A 21,706-nucleotide genomic window follows, 5' to 3' on the forward strand; every position below is an offset into this window, starting at 1 on the left:
TGAATGAGGAACTGTTTCTGGTGAACGGGTGAGAAACACCAGCTTCTGAGGGCCAGTGTCAGGACCCCAGGCTTCCGTTGCCTCTGAGGCTGGAAAGATGGGAACTCTCATTTCCTCTGGGGTTTTGGCTTCTCCATTAGCAAAAGGGGAAAACAATTTAACTTTGGGGAGCCGGAGATTCCTACCATTCCTCGGCTGTGGGATGCTAGGTTTTAGCTGACCAGTTTAATGGTCCTGATATCCCCAGACTGACTCCTTGGGTAATAATTCTTCCACTTCTGAAAGTGCTTCAGAGATGAGATCCTCAGGAAAGACAATGTTCCGGAGAGAATGTCTGGGTTGATGCAAATCTAGGCTTTTCTGAGCCTAGGAATAGGGTGTGCACACTGCCCCCCATCTCCTTCACAGCTGACCGATCTGGAACGCCTGCCTTGCCTTTCAGTTCCCAGTATACACAGCGTCTATGCCCCAGGCCACATTCTGATCTAAACTCCCCCTTCTGCATGGGATGCTCCAAGCTCCAGTTCTCATGACCAAGCTTGTAAAAACCACTATCCACTATCACACCCTTCCGTCTCACTGAGTTTCTCTCCTCTGTGGGCTCCCTGCCACTACAGATAATGCTTTCGTAAAGGCCACCAGGCACCCGGCCACCAAGCTCACTGAGCTTGATGCCGACCATCATCTTCCCACCTCACTTTCCTCTGGTGCCAGAGCTTTCTGACACTCCCCTCAGAAAACCCCCCCATCTCCCTCCTTCTGCCTCGCCCCCTTTCCATTCTTTGCACATTCCTGTTCATGACTGCAAACTAGCCTTGACAAACTAAGCCGTTGAAGTCACATCATGGGATCAATTCAGCAGATTCAGGTATTTGCCAAAACCCACTTGTTGGAAGGAGAAAATGGACGCCCTCAGATGTCCTCTGACACGCTGTGGCTCGTGAATACACACTTGCAAACACATACATACACACTCACAACGCATGCACACACACATATAAATAAAATTCATTTTTAAAATACAAATTAAAAAATGCTTATGTAGGCCCCAGTGCATGTCCCTGGGAAGGCCTTTTCTAACTGTCTGGCCTTAAGGAAACAACTTTGTCTCCTTGTACTTCAGGACTTCTCTGTAAAATAGGCTAGATCTTAGAATCAGTTCTCTATGGTGATTGTGAGAATTAAGTGAGAAATAAATGTGAAGTAGTTATGTTTTAGGCATGTGGTAAGTGTCCAATAATTATCAGCCAGTGTCACCTCCTGCCCTGGAAGTTCTTTTCTAATCGCTCTTTAAATCCAAACTGCCTTCCCCTCACCCTCAGCTTCTGCCTCGGTTTTCTATGATCAGATCAGATCATCATCTTGACCCCTTCTCTTTCCTTCAGGGGGTTTGAATTCTCCTGGCCTCCCAGACTGAAACTGCAGGGTCACCCCCCCCACCCTCCAGCCCCTACCCACCCAAATCCATGAGCGAGGGATGGAGAGATGCTTGGATGAATTGGATGGATTCCAGCTTTCCCAGTGATCCCTTCCCCGTGTGGGGAATGCTTGGTTATTTTGGGGTCTTCTCTACCTCTGCCACCCTAAGGCTTTTGCTTTCACATAGACTTCCACGAGAAAGCCACCAACACACACACACACACGCACACGCACACACAGACACACACACACACACGAATAACACTAAAGCTTTCAGTCAGACTGAAAGTGTCATTTATGTAGTGACTTGTCTTTTGATGGATTGTCCTGTAGGGGAGAATCTGTCCCTGATGGATCCAGCAGGCTTGCTTTATCGTGATAGCCACATATCATCTGAAAGATGAGGAGTTGGTCAGGGGAGAAGAGTGCTCACATGCAGCTCACATGGAGATCACATGTAGCAGAAGGGAAGGTCATGAGGATGGCACCTGGAGGAACTGAAATCAAGCCTGTGGTGCCCCTAGAAATATATGCATCCACTTCCTCTCCTTTTCAGCATCTATCCTGGGAAAATTTAAAAACTGAGATGGCCGATGGGAAATAGTCTATCTCTCTAGTCAATCAGGGATGCTGCTGTGGCCCAAGGTACTATCTTTCTAGTCTGACCTAGTTCTAGACCCCCAGGCCCTATGCTGGCATATGAAAAAAAGGGTATTGGTACGAGCATCAGTAGAGATTAGCATAGGGATCAAGCTGAGCTTTACCAGAGAAATCTCTGCGTACCAAAGGCTTCCTGCAGATGAGCTCACCTGAATGAGGCAGGTGACCGGCTTCCAGCAAGCTCCAGGATGAGGCAGCTGTAATTACTAAAGAGTGAAGAGGGGCTCAGAGGAGCTAGGGTTCCAGGCACTGAATGGAATCCTTGGAGCCTGAGTGATGGGGACTGGGGGTCATGCTTGGCCAGTGTAAATGCCACCCTTGAAGGCCCTGTGAGTTTCTCAGGCTGAAAATAATAGGGCAAGATAAGCAGTAGCCCCCTTCCATGGCTGCGTCTCTGTGGTCACCCCTTCTCTTCCTGCTGATCTTACCATAAAGAAGTATTGTACTGCACAGGGACTCCCCACTAGCCCCTTCTCCTGTCCCTTGGTGTAGTTTGGTCTTCTCTTCCTCCCTGGGTAAGCTGGGTTACCCACAGTTAGCGGCCTCATTCATTACATTGCTGCCAGCCTGGTCTTCTATCACTAGTTTTGTTCCCAACAAATGCATCCTTACTGTTTGCATGATTGATGTAAAATTCAACTGGACCATGTCAGTTTCTCCTCTAAAGCCCTCTGAAAGATGTCCCTGGTCTTGCCATGAGGTTCCAGGCCCCACTATCTGCAGGGTCCTAACTGGTACGGCCTGTGAGCCATTCTGGTGGTTCTGCAGTGCCCCGCTTTTTCTATGTGGGCGGAGGTCAGGTTGTTCTTGCTCATAGCATCCTGTTTTCCTCAAATGCCCTTGGACCCTTTTCCTCTTCCTTTACTGGCATAATTACGAGCTTCTAAGAATCAAGTAAGCCTGGGCGGTGGTTCATGTAGTCCAGAGGCTACAATGGAAGGATGATAAATTCAAAGTTAGCTTAGTCAACTGTAAAGATCCCACCTCAAAACATAAAAGCAAAACCAGACACACAATAGTCAATACAAGGAATGTCTGTTCCAAAGCGTGTTCCTACCACACCATGACCGGGGTAGTCTTCCCATACCACCGTGTCCAGCATTACATTTAGTACGTGGTCATCTTATTGTCTGGATGTTTAGGTATCTCTGTGTTCCCTACTCTGGCTGGACAATCATGTTTTTTTTTGGGGGGGGGGGTTGAGGTTAAGCTTGATCCACAGATGTTTCTCATTGGATCTGTCTCACACAATATCCCTGCTTTCTGAATTTGTGTGTTCAGAAGGTTCACATACACAGCTTGTGAGAAACACCATGGAGCTCCATCTACAGTTTTCACAGCCATGGCTCCTGGGGTGGGGCCTAAGAGCCAACATTCCCAAGTGCCCATGTGTGGCTGTTGGTGGTCTGGAACCCTCGCTCCCAGAATTACAGCTGTGGTCATTTCTAGCCAATCTGCTCTTTGTCCATCCATGATTTCAGAGACTGTGGTTATGGGTGGAAGTGAACTTGATTCAGGAAAATGAGAAGCCATGTGAGGAGATAAGTTCTATACCTTCCTTGGTGAAGATGGTTCTGTGACTTGAGGGGCACCTTCTGTTCCACCCCTGTGGCCTTTGCTAGACTCACACTGGAGCAGGAGGGTCTGAGCGAGGCTGGAGCCTTCTTGCATAGAGAAGACAGGGCTATCTTCACTTCCTCCCCATCTCATCTCCCGCCCTGGGTCAGTTGTACTCTTTCTCAGGTGCACAATCAGAGCCCTTCAGAAGCATGCGGCTTGGTGGCACTGTGAAGTTGACACTTTAAAGCTCTGTCACCTGTGCCCATTCCTCTGGCTGTCAGAGTCCGGGGCTAAATTCTTTCTGTCTCTCCTTGCCTGCCTTTCTTCCTTTTTAGGTTTTGTTTTGTTGTTTTTCTGTTTTGAGTTTTTGATTTTGATTTTTGTTTGTTGAGACAAAGTGTTACTATGTAGCCTTGACTAACCTTGAACTAGCTAAATAGATAGACCAGGTCGGACTTAAACCTGCAGGCATCCTTCTGCCTCTGCATCTGACGTTGGTGTCTCTCTTTTCATATGTTTTACAATTCTGAAAGCCACAGAGAACACAAGTCCCTGCCTAAACAATCATTCCATGAACACGGGGAACTGTCCCTATGTCAAACATGGCTCTGAGAGCTTACATTTTATCCCTCCTTCCCAGCTCAGAGGAAAATTCCATCCTTGTATTACATTTTACTTACTTATTTGTTTAGTGTGTGTGTGTGTGTGTGTGTGAGAGAGAGAGAGAGAGAGAGAGAGAGAGAGAGAGAGAGACAGAGACAGAGAAAGAGAGAGAGACAGAGAGAGAGAGAGAGAGAGAGAGAGAGAGAGAGAGAGAGAGAGAGAGAGAGAGAGAGAGAGAGAGAGAGAGAGGAATATGTATGTATATGAGAGTATTTTGTACAACAGCCCACAAGTGATGGTCAAAGGACAATCTGTAGGAGGAGTCAGTTCCTGTCTTCCACCCCGTGGTCCTAGGGATCAAACTCAGGTGCTCATGCTAGGCAGCAGGCATCTTTCTCCTGTGACCCATCTTGCTGGCCCCATCCTTATTTTCATAGCCACACGTCCTTTTTTTCTTTTCTTTATTGTTTTGCTATCTGAATCCACGTCTTTAAGTACTGTAGTTTAGTTCTGTATGCTTTTGAACTTTGTGCTTATCTATGTGGGTCTATGCAATATGTATTCTTATTCAAAAACATTTTAAAGATGCATTTATGCTTATTTCCATGGCTATGCAAAATTTTCATCTTTTCTAATGTTTTCCACCACCCCCCACCCACCAGTGTTAGGGATTCACACAAGCTAGGTAAGCAGTCTCCCACTGAGCGATGACTCCAGCCCATATACTCCACTTTTTATTTATCCTTACCCAGAACCCCTTCGCCTTTACAATTTACATACACATATGTATATGTAATAGTAAACAGAATGGCATAATGACTATAAAAATGAAACAGCTTACATATTGCTTTTACATAAATTGAGAGAATGCATTCACATGCATATTTTTAATGGTAATATATGTAAACGAATCCACATTTGCATGGGCAAAGAGTGAAAATAAATTCCACATCCCTGGCTCTATCTTGGCCATGAATTTTTGTTTTCTGGGAAGAAACTTGTTCTTACTGGTTAGTGTCTCATAGACCCAGAGGTATATGGATACGCACCCATGAACATTCACAAACGCTTACATACCTATAGCTCTTTGTACCCGGGGATATGTGTGTACGTGTGGTTCTAGCATGTATTGCTTCTGTGTATCTCAGAGCTAAAAGCCTAAGATAATAGATGCCCTCTGCCATCATCAGTGGGCGATGTGATGTGGAGAGTCCCAATCGTCCATATCAAGCCAGCTTGTCTGTTTTACGTAGCTTTTTCTATCATCTTGGACTTTCATTATGTGAATGTTTAACCAACTGGTCGTAGTTGGCGTTTTGCTTAGTCCTAATCCTTGGAAATTTTGGCTGTGTTCAGAAGCTCTGCATCATGCCATCTCTCCCCTGCAGAGTAGTCCATACACGGAGAGTAACTCCTAGAAGTTGGGGTACGCTACAGTGCACTCACTGGGTGCCAAATTTTGAGACGTGGTCAAACCGCTCTCCACAGAGGCTATCCACAGAGGCTCTCCACAGAGGCTCTCCACAGAGGCTATCCACAGAGGCTATCCACAGAACCCAATTCTATTTACTCTTTTTAACTCAGTGTCATTAAATTCTTTATTCTCTGCCGGAATGTCAGCTTTATAAGATTAAAAATGGTACCTCTGCGGATGCTGCATTGCTCTTTGATGATCTTCAGGGTCTTTCCTCCTATGAAAGAACTGCCTGCCTTTCTTTCTGTGTGGTGTGCCTGCCCGTGTCCTGTACCCACGCCTCTCTGGGATGGTGCTCCTCTTAATACTATGATTCTCAGCTTTTGACTTTTCTAGCCTCCTGCGTCTGTTGCAGTTTTTACACCAACTAATCCAGGCTTTCGGTTGTTGGTGGCTTTGTAACTGAGAATTCAGAGCAGCAAAGACGGTGGGGACAAGGCCATGCTCACTTCCTTTGCCAGATGGCACTGATCAAAGCCCTTGGCGTCTGCGGGAACACTCCAGACATCACGTAGCTGTGCTTAGATGTATCAGCGACACAAGCATTTGGCAGAGCGTGGAGTGACACCGAGCCACACGTGGCTGATGTTACAAACATCCCAGACACATGCCTGGCTGGTTTGTTGCTGCAACTCTGGTTGATTTTCTGTCTAGCATCCAACCACAGGGCCATAGGGTAAAGATGCATTTTCTGAAAAATTTTATAATTTCTTCTCTTTGTCAATATTTTTGTTCTAGAAAATGGGACAAGGTAATTTGTTTAACTAAAAATTGTGGTATAAGTGTATGGTAAAATTTATTCCAAAAGCAAGTGTTTCTCAGTGTTGCTTTGCTGGCCTTCCTAAAGGCATGAACATTAACACAGCATTTCAAGCCATACTAATAATTGTTCTCTGCTTTTTTTAATATTATATGTTTGAGCATTTGAACTTGCATGTATATATTGCACCACGTTTGTATAATGCCTACAAAGACAGAAGATGTCATCAGATTCCTAGAACTGCAGTTAAAGATCACTGTGAGTTGCATATGGGTGTTGTGAACAAATCCGGGTCCTCTGCAAGAACAAGAAGTGCTCTTAATCCCTGAGCATTTCTGATTTTTTAAAAATATTTATGGTCACATTAATTTTGCAAAAGCTAGCATAAACAAATATTTTTTATTTGTTAAGGGTGTTGGAAAAGGGATATTTCAAGTGTCTTCTTTGAGTAGAGTTGACCATAGACCACCATCCTCAGATGTTTTTTATGGTCTTTAGTTGTAAACTTCCCAAGTCTCCAATGATGAAGAGACACCAAGATGCTTGTCCATGCAGGTCAACCAAGAGCCTTGACTATAGGCGGTTTCTGAAGTAGGGGTGAAGAGCTCTTGTGGCTAACCCTCAGATGCAAGCCCACAGAGCACTTTCTCCAGGTCACTCAATGTATTATATTAGCACACATATAAAACACAGAGACTAAGGTCATCATCTCTGGCCATCCTCACTGCTTCTACCCAGAGTTAGCAATTTTACAGCTTACAATGAAAACAGGCTTGGGGAGGGTGTAAGTGATGAGTCTAAGTTATGTAACTACCTGCTAAGGCCTTTGTTATAGAAGGGAAATTAGGAAGCAGGTGGGCTTGTGGTGGGTCTGGACCCAACACACCAGGGGAAGGCAAGAAAACTCACTATGTTCAGCTCATTCAAGGAATGGCTTGTTCTTTCCTCCTAGGCTCTTTTGCTGGTTTGTTTTGTTGTTTGGTTGGTTGGTTTGCTCATATTTTTCTTTTAAAACAGGGTGTCACAGTATAGTTCAGACTGGCCTGTAACTCTTTTCTTTTTAACTTTTAAAGATCTATTTATTGTATATGTATGGGTGTTCCACATGCATGTGTGCATGTACATCACATGTGTACCTGGTGCCCACAGAAATCAGAAGGTGGCGTTGAATTCCCTGGAATTAGAGTTATGGATGGTGTGAACCATTATCTTAGTGCAGGAAACTAAGCTTTGGTCCTCTGCAAGAGCAGCCAGTGTTCTTAACTGCTGAGCCATCTCTCCACCTTTGGTTTTCCTGCCCCAGGATCCTGGGTAACTGCTGGAATTGCTGGTGTGTACCACCCTTGCATGCCCCTCCTGGGTGTTTCTAAGGCTGAGTCCCAGGCTTCCCACTGACCTTTTCTTCTTGGGGAACCCTGTCAGCTTCTCTTCCCTTACTGAATACCAGTGCCTAGAATGTGTCAGACCATCGACAAGCTCAAGTCAAACCTTAAAAGCGTGTGTCATTGGATGTGACACACACCACTGCAATTCCAGCACTTGGGAGGCTGAGGCAGGATGATAAACTATGGCCAGCTTGGGCTATGTCATAAGACTCTAATAATAGGGGCTGGAGAGTTGGCTCAGCAGTTAAGAGCATTCTCTGCTCTTTCAGAGGATCCGGGTTGAATCTCCAGCATCCACATGGCAGTTTATGACTGTAACCCCAATGCCAGGGAGCCCAGTGGCCCCTTCTAACCTCTGTGGGTCCCAAGCATGCATGTGGTGCATATAGATACCTGCAGGCAAACACTAATACACATATAATAAAAATTAACAAATCCTGTAAAAAATCATAAAACCCAGATATATCTGCAAACTGCTACAAGGGGAATGGATTCAAGAAAACACCTTTTTTTAAAAAAGCTACTTTCCTTTGGAGCTCTCCTTTGAGTGGGAGGGATGCGTTCTGATTGCAGGTCTCATCGCGGTGCTCATGGGTTGTTTTGCGCTTCCACTTCCATTTTCCCTTTTGATGAAATTGCTCTTGAGCTGAGAAGATGCCAGGAGCGTCTCTGCTTGTCATAACACAGCACTTATGATTACGTGGTGAGAGGCAGCCAAACCACACGAGGAAACGCTCAGTAATGGGATTGTGATTTCAGAAATGTAATCAGGTTCATTATTCATATTCTCTGGCAGTCTGCACTTGATCTCTTATACTAGTATCTGTGTTTCCTAAGGAGCAGGACAATGAAAAGTGAGTCGCATAAAAAGATGACATATTTTCATAAGTACCACTTGGATTTTTACTATTGATGCATGGTTGATCACATTATGATCTCTTACTCCTAAATTTTCTTTGCTCCCTTTCCCCTTCCAAAAATGGCATGCCATGTCATACTCACTGTTAATTTCATCTAAACTTGACCCACCCACTCGTGTCACTCAAAGGAAGTCATCTCCCTGTAGGCTGATGAAGAATCCAATGCCGAGGGATGCTGCCTTTGGCCTAACTCCTAACTAATGACATCCGTATTTTGAGTTTCATGGCAGCCACACATTTACACCTTTGTATTAGGAGATCAAGCATGGCTGTATTCTGTGGTAATAAAGGTGGTCCTGGTCTCATAAATGATCTTCCCAAGTTGCTCTTGCTGGCCGAGAGGTATGAAGATTGTGTTCCAAAAGAAGGGCCTAGCCAACAAAGCAAGGTAGGAATAGGGACAGGTTACACTGGAGGCTCAGAGAGACCACAGGTCCTCCATGTGTTCTAAATGCATTAGCACCAAAAGTATCTTCAGACTGAATTGGAAATGCTAAATTCATAGTTCAGTTTGTTCTGTGTCTGTATCGATTGGTGTCCTGTTGTTGAAACCCTTCACTCAGTGAAAATCTAGGCTCAAAGGACCTTCCAACACAGAGGTGACTTCTCTTGGCAAAGAGGCTGCATCTCTTGTGTTTTGTCTTGTTCCTCCACACTGGGCTTCTATGGCCCTATATGATGTCAGCTTTATAGATAACATGTTCATTCTCTGCATGTGTCAGGCATGGTGTTTAGTGGTTAACTTCTTTATTTTATAGCTCAGGACACGAAGGCATTGGCAGGATCAGCAAGTGTAGACTAGAAGGATAAGACTCAGAATCCGAGTGGTCTCTCTGAGCCTCCAGTGTAACCTTGGCATGTTCCAGGCTCTCCTGGGAACCAGTTTGGGCAGTGAGGAAGACACAGCACCAGGGTGAGGTGTAGATAGAACAGCCGTGGTCACTCTTGTCCCTCTTACTGACTTGGGTAGGCGTGGAGGAGGGAGGTCTAGCTTCTGTCTGTCCTCATGAGAACGTGTTCATTCTCTATGTCCCAAAGTGTCCTTCTGCCTCTGCTCTGGGTTGGGGTCAGCTCCATCCCTTGAAGACCCAAGGGACATAGACAGAAGACAGAACAAACTGTATAATTTGGGAGTGGTGTTGATAAAGGACATGCCACCAAGGGTTTGAAAGACTAAACGCTGCCCTGTAAAGGGAATTAGATTGGGGCAAGTATGCCTGAAACGTGATGGCTAGTTACACTACACCTACCTAAGGACTGTGATTTTCCATATTCAAAGTCAGAGCAGCTGAATGACAGCTACCAATGAACAGTACACTAGCTTGTTCAACATGTCCAGAGGGGACACTCTCCCAGAGGGACGGCAACAGTCATGCAGCCATCGCTGTCGGAGCAACGCAATCCATACTGGCACAAGAATAGACATGGCCACAAGGTCCTCAAGTCTGCTCCTGGGAGTCATGCTGTTGGCCCATTCAGCCCTTGGTTATGCTGAGCCTGACTAAGCCACTGGGGGAGGCAGCCACAGGTCTCCAGCAACTTCGGAGTAACCCACACTCCCTGTCTTGAAGCTTATAAAAGACCTATGGCCATGACTATGAGAAACGTCAACTGTCTAAGAAAAACTTTCCATTGGTTAGCTTCCTGTGAAGCTGCCTACCCCTCTAGGCAGGTGGAGAGATACCATGGGCTAAAGGGGGAAATGCATGTATCTCATTAGGCTACCATGAAGAACCTCATCAGAATTTAGGCCATTCCAGCTGTGGTCACCCACAGACATTCCTGTGTTTGCAGCAAAGGTGTGGAGTCCTACAGCTATAGGGCTTTGGGGAGGTTGGGATGTGCTTGGCACAAAGAGCCTCTGCCCCTCACAATAAGCAGACTTGGGAGTGACAACGCCTGCAGGGTTGGAAGGACGATGTCCCAGTTTCAGTTCCGTTACTGTGATCAAAATACCCTTCAAAGAGGCCATGACATACATAGTGGATTAGGGCCCATTCTACAGACCTCACTTTAAGTTGATTCCTTCCCCAGTGACCCTCATTTCTACTTACAATTTTTTTTCTCTTTCTCTTTTAAAGATTGCACGTGGCAAGTCAAAGCAAATGATCGCAAGTTCCATGAACAACCTCATTTTATGAACACCAAATTCTTTTGTATTAAGGAGAGCAAATATGCGGTAAGTTAATGGCAGAATTGTTTTTATACTAGCCCAGGTTTGCCTAGTCAATGTCATGCTTGTTGGCTTCAAACAACACCTTCCATCTAGGTAGCTACTAGCCTGGGGCTATTGATAGCTCTCCCCCATTCTGCAGACTGCCATTGTTACTAAAGTTTAACTAAGGTTGGTAGGTGGGACATGAAACAAAATAGAATTATATCAGTGTAAACATCCCTTGTGTAGTGGTAAAGTTCTTGTTAAATATTTTATGAAAATTATAAAATTAAAAAAGAAAATTATAAAATATTATCACTGAAGCCTTTTTCTGAAAGTAACAAAGGTGACTCTGCCTCAGATGGATTTAGAGATATCAAAGGTATTTTCACCTAAAAATGCTTATTTTCTTTAAAAAATGATAAAGCTTATAGCTGAGTAGAGCTGGAGAGATGGTTCTGTGATTAAGAGCCCTTGCTGCTCTTGCAGAGGACTCAGGTTCAGTTTCCAGCACCCACACGGCAACTCACAATAATCTATAACTCCAGTTCTTAGGAATATGGCTCTCTCTTCCTGCCTCTGCAAGAAGGTAATGCCCTTTGTTGCCAGGCATGTATGTGGTACACATACACACATGCAGTCAAAACATATAAATAAAAATCAATAACCCTATAGGAAAGAATACAGACAAGTGTTAGTTAAAAGCAGAGAAACGAATTTATTTAGTGAGACCACATTGAGAAGAGTAACAACTAAAGCAATCTGATGATTTTGCAAGTCCATCTTCCAGATCTTTCTGTGAAGTTAAGGATAACTATAGCACAAGAGATATGCATAATTAAGCTATTCCAGTCAACATATTGTCCACCCATCACTGATCCATCATTGGGATGGTCTAGTCGGATCTCCGAGGTGATCTTACAGGTTGCCCAACTGTGTGAAATCTCTTCCCAGGAGAGAAATTCCTCCTCTGGCTGGCACCAGGTTTCAGCCTTTTCCTTCTCCCAGCATTAGAGTGTTGGGACAATTCAGATTTCTTGGGGACCATTGTTTCAATAGTTTAATAGTCAAACAGAAGGGTATATGTGCTTATTCTTAGACTCTTTTCTCCTGTGGACTATTAGAGTACCACAGGTGTGTGGCTTAGGAAGCAGAACATTATTTTCTAATAGTTTGGGGAGTTGGAAGTCCAGGGTCAAGAGAATGGCAAGGAAAGTTCCTTATGGAGACTCTCAGGACTGGATCCATGCCTGCCCCAACATCTGGTGCTTGCCCACAGTTCTTACCATTCTTTGACTTATAAATATATCACTCCAATCTCTGCTTCTGTCTCTCCCTGTGTGTCTCCCAGTTTCCCCCACCTTCCTATAAGGGCACTAGTCATTAGCTTAGACCTCTCCCTGAACCACTGTGAAGTAATCTTTATTTCATCTGGACCCCATAGACAAGCGATATCTTGTTAACAGGCATTAGAATTAGGGGTTAGTATACCTTTTGGAGGGCACAATCGACCTGCAAGAATGATTTTTGCTCTTTCTGACACAGTAGTGGCCTTCATCTTCTCTTAATAAAAGGTACTTTCTTGCTCTGTTTGTGCTGGTATCCAACTTTGCCCCAAGTTCTAGGAGGTCCTGTGGTTCAAGAAATGGGACAGCAGGGTCCTTCAGGTGACAGTTTGGTGTCTGTGTCTTGTAATCTAGACTCAAAGTCATCCCAAGCCTGGCTAGAATGAAATACTTTAAGAAAATCTCAGCATTCTTCTGACTGGAGAATTATGGCTCTGGGTTTGGGGCTGTGGGAAACAGTCATTTGTGCAAATGGGTGTACTTGTTGTCTGGTACCATTTAGAATAATTCTTTATTTTTCCCCCAACAGAATAATGCCATTAAAACATACAAGTACAACGGATTTTCCTTTCTACCCCTGAATTTATTTGAACAATTTAAGCGAGCAGCCAATTTCTATTTCCTGATCCTTCTTATCTTGCAGGTAATGCCCTTTGATGCCTTGAATCTGTTGTCAGTGACGTGTATTGTAGGCGTACAGCAAGTACCAGTCTCAAATGTGTTTTCTATTTATATCAGGGAGTTTTACATAAGGGATCTGTGCCTTATGCACAGAACCAGCTCAGTGAGTGTTTAAAGAGAATAAATGAGACAAATATTATTCTGATTCTACTTTGCATTTTTGTTTCAAATGAGGGGATTGAACTTTGAACTCATACATATTCTACCCCTGGGGTACATCTTCAGCCTTCTTTTTAACTTTTTTAATTTGAGGCAGAATCTCACCCACATGCTCAGGCAGGCCTGGAACTTGTAGTCTTCCTGCTTAGGCATCCTAAGTATCTAGGATAATAGGCCTAAGCCAACAGACATGGTTTAATTCTGTTTTCAGAAAACTGATGTGAATGATAAAATTATATCCCTAAAGTAAATAAAACTAAAATATTTATAAAATTATTTGTACCTTAAAATTAATAAAGTTTTTGTTGTTTGTTTTATATTTGCCTTTTTTTACTTAGTCATCTGTTTTTCCATAAAGATACTATTGACTTTTTATTGAAGATTTGTTCATAAAGCTTCTAAGTAAGCTTCTAAATTAATTTTGTGAATTGGTTTTACATTAGAAACAAAACACTTCTTTTTTTGAAGCCAAGAAATCCTTATCTGGAGTGTTAGACTTTTATCTGTATAGAAACGGTTGCTATAATCAAGGGGCTCTACACATTTTAGCTAGTGCTCAGAATCGACCTTTAGTAGCTGATATGTGGGTTATAAAGATAACATAGTCAGTTGGCTTTATCAGATTATCACAAGGGTTGGATTGGAAATCACAACCGGGATTTACTAATAATGTTTTAAATATAGTAGATGTATGTCTGAGAAGGATGTAGGGTATGTGGAGCAGAAAGCATAGAAGAGAGAAAAGACACTAGGAAGAAGTGGCTACTTAATGGATGTTGGGGAACAAAAATATTTGATAACTTAATTGGAAAAGGTGTGTCACTGGGTGAGGTGAGTGTAGCAGTGTACACTTCAAGTCATGCCAGGTCTCTCTGTGGCCAGTGGGCTCCTTTTCCTTTCATCTACTTAGAGAAGGAAGAGGGCAGACAGTTCACAATATAGCTGCAGTCCATTTGCTTTCTGTTAAGGTGCAGCAATCTGCGTTAGGGTGACAGCAACAGACAAGCTGTTTGCCTGCTTACTTGCTCTCGATGAGGTAAACACCAACACATACTCCATTCGCAGAGAAGAGCAAAGGCTTAGTATGGTAAAGTAACTTGCCTGAAGTCTGAAAGCCTAGATGTGTAGAGCAGAACAGTGCTGACTGGGAGATTAACTTCAAAGAAGCGGATGTGGTCCAAAGATCAGCATTATTAAAGATATATCCATCCACCTGAGATACTGTCTTGATCCAACATAGGAGATTCCTTTGTTGCCTGAGCCATTGGCAATAACCATAATGGGGACTTTGCCTACTCAGTTGCCTTCAGAAGCAGCCATCTTCTGTTGCATTGCAAGACTCACAGTAGCCTCTGGCTGGACACAGTGCTGCTTCCTCCCGACCCCACCTACTTTGATTTTTTTTTCCAGACAGGGTTTCTCTGTGTAACAATCCTGACTCTTCTGGAACTCGCTTGTTAGACCAATCTGTCCTCAAAAACTCACAGAGATCTTCCTGCCTCTGCCTCTGCCTCCTAGTGCTGAAATGAAAGGTGTGTGCCACCACCGCCGCCCAGCTTTACTTTGAATTTTTACAAAATAGCTTAGTTATGATGCAAACTCTGTTTGATGTCTAGTTAAAGCCACGGTGCCAGACTGTTTCATGTGCCAGAAATCAGAGAGAGCCAGAAGAATGGCTCTTAAATGTCCTTACCGCAATGTGCTCCAGGACATAGACTTGTTCAATGACAGACATTAGGATTAGCAAACCTAAAATCAAGTATCCACTACTTGTGAGTCATGTTTTCATGAGTCTTAAGTTTTTCCTTTTCTTTTAGGCCATCCCTCAAATCTCCACCCTGGCATGGTATACCACACTTGTACCCCTACTTCTGGTGCTGGGCATCACAGCAATCAAAGACCTAGTAGATGATGTGGTAAGGATTTCTCAAGCCGCCTTCTTCTTATCATTCTGACCTTGCTGATATTTGTCATTGACATGCTAGATATTGAGATGATTCAAATAATACCTCCTTATTTTCCTTCCAAAGGCTCGCCATAAAATGGACAAGGAAATCAACAATAGGACATGCGAGGTCATTAAGGATGGCAGGTACCGATTTTTAACTTAGCTACAAAGATTTCATGTGTTAACATGTCTAAAAGCATATTGAAAAGCAAGGAGCAGAGCCTAGAAGTCTAGGGCACATTGGCATTGTGTGTATGTCTCTGTGGACATGAGTGTGTGTGTGTGTGTGTGTGTATGTGTGTGTGTGTGTGTGTGTGTCAATGTTGGGTGTCTTCCCACAGACCCTACCGCCTTTGTTTTTGAAATCATGTCTCTCGAGGTTCTGGCTCTCACTGGTTCAGTTAGACTGACCAGCAAACAAGCCCAGCATCTGCCTATCTCCCCCTCCCTACCACCAGGGTTACAAGCATAGACTGCCATTCCTGGCTTTTCCACATGGACTCTAGGAATCAGACTCCAATACAAACTCAAGACTGCAATACAAGTGCTTTACTGATTGAGCCATCTTCTCGGCCCAAGTACATTCGTATTTCAATAGTGAGTCATTTCTGATAAAGAGGGATGTTACCTCACCTTCATGGTTGTATGTCTGTGGAGTTTCCTGCCTAGACTGCCTATTGACACTGTCCTGGCAACTGTTTCCCAAATAACCACACAGAGATTTGTTATTAACTATAAATGTTCGGCCAATAGCATAGACTTGTTTGTAGTTATATCTTGTAATTTAAATGGACCCATTTCTATTAATTGATGTGCTGCCCCGAGGCTTGTTTACCTCATCTCTGTGCTTTCCTTGCTGCTTTTGCCTTGCATCTGACTGGTGGCTCCTCTGACTCCACCCCTCTTCTTCCCAACATTCTCTCTGCCCAAAAAATCATGCCTAGCCATCGGCCAGTCAGCTCTTTAGTAACAATGAGAATGACCACGTCTTCCCAGTGGACAGAAGGACTATACCACAGCAGCTGTGCAGCTGGACCCAAAGTGGATTCGATGTAGTTGCCGATTTTATCGAGCACTTCCGCAAGCCTGCTGCTTCTGTCCCCACCAGTCCCAAATGTGTCCCTTTCAGAGATGTTCCCATGCCTTTCCTCATTTGCCACCTAAAGTGATTTCTCCCTCCTTGCCACTTTCAGAACATTTAGTGTTCGTCTCTTTCGTAGTGTGAATTGTGTTAGAATTACGTATGTACATGTCTCATCTCCTGGCCCAGACTATGCTCTGGCTTCTAATACGTAGAAAGTGCTCAATAAACTCTTGTTCGAGAAACACAGAATGCAGTCAACTCTGGCCAAGTCAGCCAACTGAGGGCTCAGTAATGAGTTGTTTGATGAATGAGATCCTCAAAGAACGAGTCCAAAGTCAAGTACTTAAACTAGGAATAAAGGGCTAACTCAAAAGATGGTTTAATGTGTCCACAATTCAGAATATCACCCAATTTATAGGCACACATCTGCTGCACTTGGTTCAGACTAGGTGCCAGAAAGTTGTAAATGTTGACACAGAATTTTTTGTTTTCCTCCTTGTAAATAAATGGATTCTGGGTTGGAAGTTACCTCTGGAATCACCTAGCATCAATATTGTGAAGGGGATTGTTGAATTAAGAGCAGCGGCGGGGCTGCGTCCGGCACCCGGCCGCCCACATGGCTAGCTTATGCCCAGAAATAATTACACGGAAACTGTATTCTTTCAAACACTGCCTGGCCCGGCTTGTTCCAGCTTCTTATTGGCTAGCTCTTACATATTGTTCTAACCCATTTCTAATATTCTATGTAGCCCATGAGCTGGCTTACCAGAGAGGATCTTAACCTGCGTCTGTCTGGAGTGGGAGCATCATGGCGACTCCTTCACTAAGCTTCTTTTTCCCAGAATTCTCTTCTGTCTACTCCGCCTACCTAATTTTCTGTCCTATGAGGGCCGAGGCAGTTTCTTTATTAATAAGAAATCACTCCCACATCAGTTCCCCTTTTTCTGTTTAAACAAAAAAGAAAGGCTTTAACTTTAACATAGTAAAATTACATATAACAAAACAGTTATCAAGTAAGAATTACAGTTACAATATTTATATCTATTTTATCTCTTATCATAACTAAGGAAAACTATAACTAACCATTCTTCAACTCCATCAAAGACTCCAGAAGGATATAATATTACCTATCAAACAAGAAATAAGAAAACTCTAGAAATGACAGAGACATCTCGCTGCCTGGACAGTCACCCAAAGTTCCTCTGTACCGTTGGGGCATCCATCTTCGGCCTACAGGCCCATAGTATCCAGCAGACATTCTCATCAAGCAAGAAATTCCAAAGACAGTTCAGTCACTTTTTGCTGTGTCCTGCAGAATGTCTCACAGACTCTTTCATGAAGCAGGAACCCCAAAAGGTCATCTCACCTTTAGGCAAGTTCAGCAGTCCTCTCTCTGCGGGTTCTCTGTGTCCAGTTTATGCAACAGTCCAGGCAAGAGCAGTTTCTTGCCCAAATGGCTATCAAACTCCATAAGGATTCTCTTCGATGCCCATCTTCCTCTTGAAATAGATTGGTGCTGCCAGGAGCAAATGTGTCTCATTGTCATGAAAAACCCTAAGTTATTAAAATATCTTAAATGCCATATTCTGCAGCCTTTGAAAGATATGAAGAATGCCTATCTAACTAAAATATCTCTCTATATATCTAGAAAATCTAACTAACATGACTACAAGCTTAACTATTAGCGATGATTATCCATTAACAACCTATATTTCCTAATTATACATTACATTTTTAAATGAACTACACAATCACAATACCTTAATCAAGATCAAAAATACATATACATATAACAAAATTGACCTTAAAATCCATACCAATGCAAATTATTCATATCTATATCATATCCCCCTTTAAATGTAAAAGAACATTTATAAACAATATTTGGGAACATGGGCGTAGTTTTTTCTCTCCAAACTGCTTCCTGCTGAATAGGGGCGTCGTTAATTAGGTTGTTCATGATATAACCTGTATGCTAGTTTCATCTCAGTTGGCAATTGAGCGAAGCAATTTTTTGAGGGTGTTCACAGCAACCTTTCAGGAGGGCGTGGTCTATCATACCAAATCGGAATAGATGCAATCCACAGGGTCTCATCCTCTGCAAAAACAAAAGAAGACCCTCTCCAAAGCATCATATCCTTAGACCCAAATTCTGAAATCATAATACCCTCATGAAATCCATTCTGGTTTAGCTTGGCAGCCCATATAATGAAATGTCTCTCTGTACTTAGCTCCTTCACAGTCAAAAATTTTAAAGAAAACACAATGTACATAATCCAGACTCTCTGTGAATTTTCCATTTTTACGTGGCTTATTTTTCTTTATTTCTCTTAATCTATAACTATCTGTACTTCTGTACTCTGTCTCTTTAAAGACTTTACCCTTTTTCTTTTTAAGACATTAACTTTATTCTTTATATTCTTTTTCTTCTCTTTCCCAAGCCTACGTACATTTATCCAACAGTGTCTGAATCTGTTTTATTGTGAATCTGTAACTTTTTTACTATCCAGGAGCACTTTGTTTTGCGCCTTTAAATCACTAAGAGCTTAAGAATCTAAGCTGTGACATTCCTAGGTCAAAAACAGGTACTGTATGCTGGCCCCGCCCAGTCCAACATGGCGGAGCCGCTCGTGCCTCTGATCCTTGCACATTGCACCATTAGCATGGCGGAGCTGCTTGTGCCTCTGAGCTGCAGCACACAATGTCCCCCTTTTAGGCACACAGCAGTCTAGTTGCCATCAAACAAATCGTAGCACTTTAATCCAAATGCTCCATTCATAAGCTCTGTCTCCCGCTGGAGCCAGACAGAGATCACAATGGCGGCACAGCCCAGAAAGCCGGCATTTTAAAACAGCCAGTTTTTTCCTGCTGCCGAGTCAGGACAATTTCTTTGCGGCATGCAACCCAGAAACAGCAAAAAGCTGTCTTAAATTCTCTCTCTCTCTCCTTTTTAAGCCCTCTCAGGTTTTTAAGTGGATTTAGCCCATCACGTTTGGGCGCCATCTGTTGAATTAAGAGCAGCGGCGGGGCTGCGTCCGGCACCCGGCCGCCCACATGGCTAGCTTATGCCCAGAAATAATTACACGGAAACTGTATTCTTTCAAACACTGCCTGGCCCGGCTTGTTCCAGCTTCTTATTGGCTAGCTCTTACATATTGTTCTAACCCATTTCTAATATTCTATGTAGCCCATGAGCTGGCTTACCAGAGAGGATCTTAATCTGCATCTGTCTGGAGTGGGAGCATCATGGCGACTCCTTCACTAAGCTTCTTTTTCCCAGAATTCTCTTCTGTCTACTCCGCCTACCTAATTTTCTGTCCTATGAGGGCCGAGGCAGTTTCTTTATTAATAAGAAATCACTCCCACATCAGGGGATAAGATTCTTTGCCACCCCACCTCACTGTTCAGTGTGCTTCGGTGATACTGGTCATGAGCAGCCTTAAGGCTAGAGAGGGAGCCCAGAGCAGAACACCCATGGTCGTATGACCTCAGATAGAATAGTAACCCTGGGGTTTACCAAGCTATGAGAGAATACACCTTTTGTATGTGTGAAAATTTTTGGGCCAGGGTATTATAGTTTGAAACTTTATAAACATGGTTCATTAGAAAGGGAGTGATTTTGTAGATTTAAAGAGTGAGAAGAGCCCAGCTTTAAGGCCATTGAGGACTCTTGGTGGCCTATGGTGAGTCATACATGCCTGTCCTTGTACTAGCACTAAACAAGTGACGAGTGACAAAGGAGAAAAAACAAACAAACCAACAAACCAGGGAGCCATAGCAAGCCATGAGCACAAAGACAGAGATGCCTGCTGTCCTCACTAGGTTGAAGTGCCCTCTAGTGGGTTCTTCCTTACATGGGGTAGGGTGGAAAGAACACAGTAAAGTCCCTTAGCCAGTGCCTCCCAAGCAGGGTAAGGTAACCCTTGTGACATCACTGAAAGGCAGAGCTTGTAGCAAACACTTCCCTGTAATTTGCACATTTTCCAGAATCTTTGACCCCCCAGGAAGAATGATCATTTCTTGGCCCCACACTTAAAAGCCCGAGCTGTTGTTTTTTTGATTCTTAGGTTCAAAATCATCAAGTGGAAAGACATCCAAGTTGGAGACGTCATTCGCCTGAAGAAGAACGATTTCATTCCTGTAAGTGAGCAGCTTCCCGTTCTCTCATTCTCCTCGTGAGTACCCTCCCCACCCGTGGGGATGTGCCTTCCACCCCGGGGACCCTGTGTGACAGGTGTCTTTTGTTTTGGACAGGCTGACATTCTGCTGCTGTCCAGCTCAGAGCCCAACAGCCTCTGCTATGTGGAAACGGCTGAGCTCGATGGGTGAGTGCATCTCTGGGGGACCTGTTTCAGAGGGGGCCTAGAAGGGAACATGCATTGCATATTCTGGGTAGGACACCTGAGACGTGACCTTTGCCTCAGCCACCTGCTGTCAATCTGACAGTATCCATAGTAGACAGACTCCTTTTATCTATAAAATGGGGCTTCTACTCTAAGATAGGACTGTTCCCCCACCTTCCGTCAAGATCACATACCTAAGCCCCTTATAAACTGCTGAGCAATGATCAGACTCACAGATGACCATGGTTGCTGTTATATCCTCAGAAAGGCAATTAGGTTCTTTGTCAATGGGCAATTTTGAACTCACTTATCTCTTTTAGAATAAAGTGCTGTTTTTCGAGCAATTTTAAGGAGATTTATTGAGTACTCAATTGCATGTAGATACTTCTAAGTATTAGCTCATTCAGTCTTTTCAACAGCTATGTAATTGTTACCACACGAGGAAGCTGAGGCTCAGAGAAGTGAAGTAGTCTGGCTAAGGTCACAGAGTAAGGGCCAGCCAAGGCTCTGTTCTCTGTGGCCCCTTTTCCCCATATCCCAGATGTGGATCCACTGCTCTCTGGCGGTCTAGACGCAGGAGTGGAAATCCGGCTTCCCTTGCTCCGTACATCAGCTAGCTAGTTGATCGTCCCATGTTTGCAGTGACACAGTTCTTATTCTAAAGTTTTCCAGAGACAGGAAGTCCCATCATGCCTTGTCATAACTGAGGGGTGAAGCTGGAATCACCAGCCAGCTTCCGAATGAGTGGAGACTCTTGTGTGACTGGCAGCCCTGCTCTCCGGAGAGGGTGTGCCTGCCTGCCCCACCGAGCGCTAACACTTGCTTTGCTTTGTGCTATGGTTGGAGCAGCCCGTGTATTCTTGCCATCTCCTTTCCTGGATAGAGTTGTCTTGTAGAAACCCCTCCACTGCCTGCTCTAGGAAGCACATTGGCCGAAGGTGCTAAACAGGGTGTCTGGGTCTGTTGTGGGTACCATTATAGTGGGGCCCCCTGCTCTAGACTTCATTGGGGGTAAGAGGTCACTTGAAAAGAAGGCTGTGGTTACTCTGTCTTCACTGGCACACAGCAAAAGGAAGGGACACATTTTAGGTTTGCAATCTTGCTCTAGAATCAGACTGCCCCACCTAAACTTTCAGTTAGAGATTGAAAACAGAACAAGCCAATGGTTAAGTTTCCCTCACTCCCAGGTAGGCCCCAGAGTACTTTGTG

General features: G+C 43.9%; 1 protein-coding gene across 1 annotated transcript in view; it reads left to right on the forward strand.

The window, feature by feature from the left end:
* Positions 1 to 21,706, forward strand: part of Atp8b1 (ATPase phospholipid transporting 8B1) — a 115,007-nt gene that overhangs the window by 53,677 nt on the left and 39,624 nt on the right. Inside the window, exons 3-8 of the mRNA XM_050157968.1 lie at positions 10,863 to 10,960; positions 12,812 to 12,925; positions 14,940 to 15,038; positions 15,153 to 15,214; positions 20,222 to 20,294; positions 20,409 to 20,479. Of these exons, the coding sequence (XP_050013925.1) occupies positions 10,863 to 10,960; positions 12,812 to 12,925; positions 14,940 to 15,038; positions 15,153 to 15,214; positions 20,222 to 20,294; positions 20,409 to 20,479 (517 nt within the window). The remainder of the gene's footprint in view (positions 1 to 10,862; positions 10,961 to 12,811; positions 12,926 to 14,939; positions 15,039 to 15,152; positions 15,215 to 20,221; positions 20,295 to 20,408; positions 20,480 to 21,706) is intronic.

The sequence above is a fragment of the Alexandromys fortis genome, unplaced genomic scaffold (assembly GCF_014885135.2).
Source record: "Alexandromys fortis isolate MF-2015 unplaced genomic scaffold, M_Fortis_MF-2015_v1.1 scaffold_94, whole genome shotgun sequence".
Taxonomy (NCBI): Eukaryota; Metazoa; Chordata; class Mammalia; order Rodentia; family Cricetidae; genus Alexandromys; species Alexandromys fortis.